Source organism: Morone saxatilis, unplaced genomic scaffold, assembly GCF_004916995.1.
Source record: "Morone saxatilis isolate NCDOM2014 unplaced genomic scaffold, NCSU_SB_2.0 Contig7, whole genome shotgun sequence".
Taxonomy (NCBI): Eukaryota; Metazoa; Chordata; class Actinopteri; family Moronidae; genus Morone; species Morone saxatilis.
Genome location: NW_023340246.1, coordinates 19,002,903 through 19,006,498, shown reverse-complemented (window position 1 = coordinate 19,006,498; position 3,596 = coordinate 19,002,903). Strand labels below are relative to the sequence as shown.

The 3,596-nt window shown below is 39.7% G+C and overlaps 2 protein-coding genes across 2 annotated transcripts in view; one reads left to right on the top strand and one right to left on the bottom strand.

The window, feature by feature from the left end:
• LOC118341073 (androgen-induced gene 1 protein-like) overlaps positions 1-3,596 on the bottom strand; it is a 28,322-nt gene that overhangs the window by 14,117 nt on the left and 10,609 nt on the right. The window lies entirely within an intron of this gene.
• Positions 2,959-3,305, top strand: LOC118341074 (androgen-induced gene 1 protein-like). The gene has a single exon (XM_035679248.1). It carries the CDS (start codon positions 3,126-3,128, stop codon positions 3,288-3,290), a length of 165 nt encoding a protein of 54 aa, XP_035535141.1. The 5' UTR covers positions 2,959-3,125; the 3' UTR covers positions 3,291-3,305.

The following is a 3,596-nucleotide window of genomic DNA, read 5'->3' as shown; positions in this document are numbered from 1 at the left end:
TATGTTTTTGTTACCTTAAAATTAGATGTATTTATCAGTGCGTCGCCTTCAATGGAGGCATCGCCATGCTTCTACAGTAGCCTAGAAGGGACAAACCAAGCACTGGCTGTAGACAGGGCCACCATGGTTTCAGCTAAACACTTCACAGCCAGTTCTCATTTCCAAATCCTACACACTGGTCCTGTAAAACACTGATCTAATAAAGGGTCTCAATGCTAACGGCCCAGGAATTACAGTAAGCCTTGGTTAGCAGGTATGAACTTCAGTTAAATTACTGTTACACTTGTGCATTAGTCTGAATAGACCAGTCAGTGACATCTGTAGTATCATAATGGAGATAATCTTTCCCCAAACATAGCAGGCTTAGTAAGTAGTTTAGGTTGCCTAAATTTAACCAAACCGTAACCAGATCAGACCAGAGAGGAAGGCTCTGACAAACAAACTATGAGGACTTCTTTGGTTGATGATAAGTCTGAACAAGAAAAAACGCAAGAATGAGAGCATAATGGACATTTACCCCGCTGAGGCCAAATGGGGTGTTTGACCATCTCTGTCAAACCAGTCTGACCATCGTCCTCACCAGATGGTGGAGGTACTGCACCATTTCATTATTGGTCAACCGCCATTAATTTAAAAGAGGAGGGGAGAAGAACAGTTTTAGCCTGGGGTCTAATATTATTCACAGAGAGCACAGTCTTTTAATTTTTAGCGGTTATACCTCGCGCTGGGACCAGACCATAAGACACTGTTGCTGTGTTTCTCAGCATACTTTGTGTTTATAAGGCAGACTTAAGTAGAAGTCCTCTATATAAAGCAAGGAGATCCCCATGTTCCTCTAAAAATATAATGTTTTTCATGATGCTCAGTGTGAGAGCGTACGGGTTGAGCCTGATATTCGACTGTAAGCCAGTTAGGATGTTGACCTACAGCTTAACATGCTTGTAAACTAAAACTGGTTAATAGTTTCTAACTACACCGTGACTGTCAGGGTTGAAATCTCGTCAAAAAAACAATTCAATTCAATTCAGTTTTATTTGTATAGCACCAAATCATAACAAAAGTTATCTCAAGACACTTTTCTAGATCTAGATCAGACTCCTTATAAAATTATTTACAGATACCCAACAGTTCCCACCATGAGCAAGCACTTGGTGACAGCAGCAAGAAAAAACAACAGTAACATGTATGTAGCCTATATATATATATATAGCCTATTTTTTTTAACTAGACACTGTATCAAATATCTATTAACTGACACCACTTACCAGAAGTCACTCCGACCAAAAACCTCCTCTTCTTCTTATGCGACAGCATTTAATATCTAGCAGCTGACTTAGTTCAGATATACGACTTTATCACCAGCATAGGAACGTAGCATCAGAGACTAAAACCGATATTATCTAAAGCAAAAAATCTAATGAAGATCACAATAGATGATAATTTATACAAGCGGTCGAGCAAATAAAGAGTAATGTTTCAGGCTGTAAGAGCACTGGCTGCAGCAGAACATGTCTCCTTTAAAGGTCCAGTATAATATTTATAGGTATGTTTTCATTAGTGTATAATCAGCTGAAAATAAGAATCATTTTGTTTTTCTCTGTCAAAAAATCAATTACATATAGCCACTTCAAAAAACACTTGAACAAAAGGGGAGACTTCAATGTATGCAAGTATGCACTCTCCATTGTATTTTGTACTTGTAGGTGACTGTAGCCACGGTCACAGGTTTGAATCCTGACTTAGCTTGAAACACAATTACGTGATGGTTGAGTACAACGTTAACATTCAAAACAGACTTGTGTAATGCAGCCCTTAGCATGTGTCCATTCATCCATAAACCTGCAAGCGCAGAAACAGCACTACACTCTTTCCTGAGTAGCAGTTGAGCGTCACCGTGGCAACAGCATCACCTCTTTTCCTCGCCTTCTGGAGATCTTTTTATAATGTCTATCAGCATCCGCTCTTTCTCTCCTTCACTTTAAATCTGTTGATTTTTATTTCAATGGCTGCATGGCCAAAATACAGAAATAATGTATTCACATTTTTATTTAGAACCATTTAGACAGTAGTGTAAATGTTATGAATTGAGCTTTTCTTTATTCAGTCATATCTGTAAAAATACACAACAAAGATTTGAACGCAGTCCACCATCATGCCGGCATAAACTATGAACTAAGAATAATAAAATTACAGGGGTGATCATTTACTGTTGGACAAAAGTCAATGCAATTTACAGCTAAAACAGCACTTAAATTACATTAGGTTCTGCCTGCCTTAGTACAAACACACCATGTTTAATTATTACTGTTATAATCATGTGCACATTTACTGCACTGTAGTGTTAATTTGCTCTGTATGTATGTATGTTTGTATGCATACATGTAATTGTCTGAGCGGGCAATAAGTCCATTATCATGAAAAATGACATTATCAAATGAAAGCACTATAAATCATAATTACATCAAACTGACCTCCAATGAAACCTTTACAAAATAAGAGTTTTTAAGGAGTTTTGATCATAACTTTATTTGTGAAATGTATTTCTGTAATTTCACTCTATTTAATCCCATGATTATTTAATAATATCATGAATATTTATCATTAAAGACTCCGCTATTGTGGCCACAGTCTGTTCCAATGCTGGCAACGTTATTATTACGAGCATGAAATAACATCTGAATTTAAAATATCAAAAAAAATTAAACGGAGTAAAAGCAATATAATGACTTTAAAATGTATAATTATGGAACTTTTGTGAGGCTGGAAACTAACTGTAAAATAATAAAATAATCAAACTCAGTAAATGTAACATTTGGCATAATTACATACATAAAAACATTAAAATAAACCCTGTTTCCCACTAAATAAACACCTGTGTAGACTATCCCAGGGCTGTATGCATACTACAGCTCCCCCCCCTCCGCCTCCGCATCATCATCATCATCATCATAACACGGAAGCAGTAGACGGACAGTGGGGGAGCAGGAGAGGCGCAGACACAGGGAGGGAGGTTAAGGCAGGTAAAAGCTGGATTGCAGACGAACAGAGAGACACAGGTAGAGAGGCAGGTGCAGAGAAATAAAGGCAACACAAGTAAACAAAGACAGAGAGACAGAGAGAGCATCATGGCGCTGATCCCCTCGCAGGTCCTCCGGGTCGCCATCCTGCTGTCTTATTTCTCCATCCTCTGCCACTACAAAGCTTTAGACATGCCGGCACACCAGACCTACGGAGGCAGCTGGAAGTTTCTGACCTTCATCGATCTGGTAGGCTTTAACATTTCAATGTGAACCCCGAACAGCCGGTGTGTTCGCGTCATGTGCTGCAGGGTCGGCGCTTCGAGTTGTGATCGCAGATTTAAATGATTATTCAGCGTTTCCGCCTCCCGTGCCCTCGTTGTTCCGGTGTTTAATGCATCGTTAACGGGGGGAAAGGAGGACGCACGGTTGCAGGAATTGACGCTAAATGTGTGTGTGGAGTCGCTTTTGAAGGCTACAACGTGGTCTACTGGGTGAGCTCACCGTGTAGTGGCTGAACCGGAACAGGTGTTACGGTGCAAAAGGCGCTGCTGTCACAAATGGTCCACCCCCCCCCCC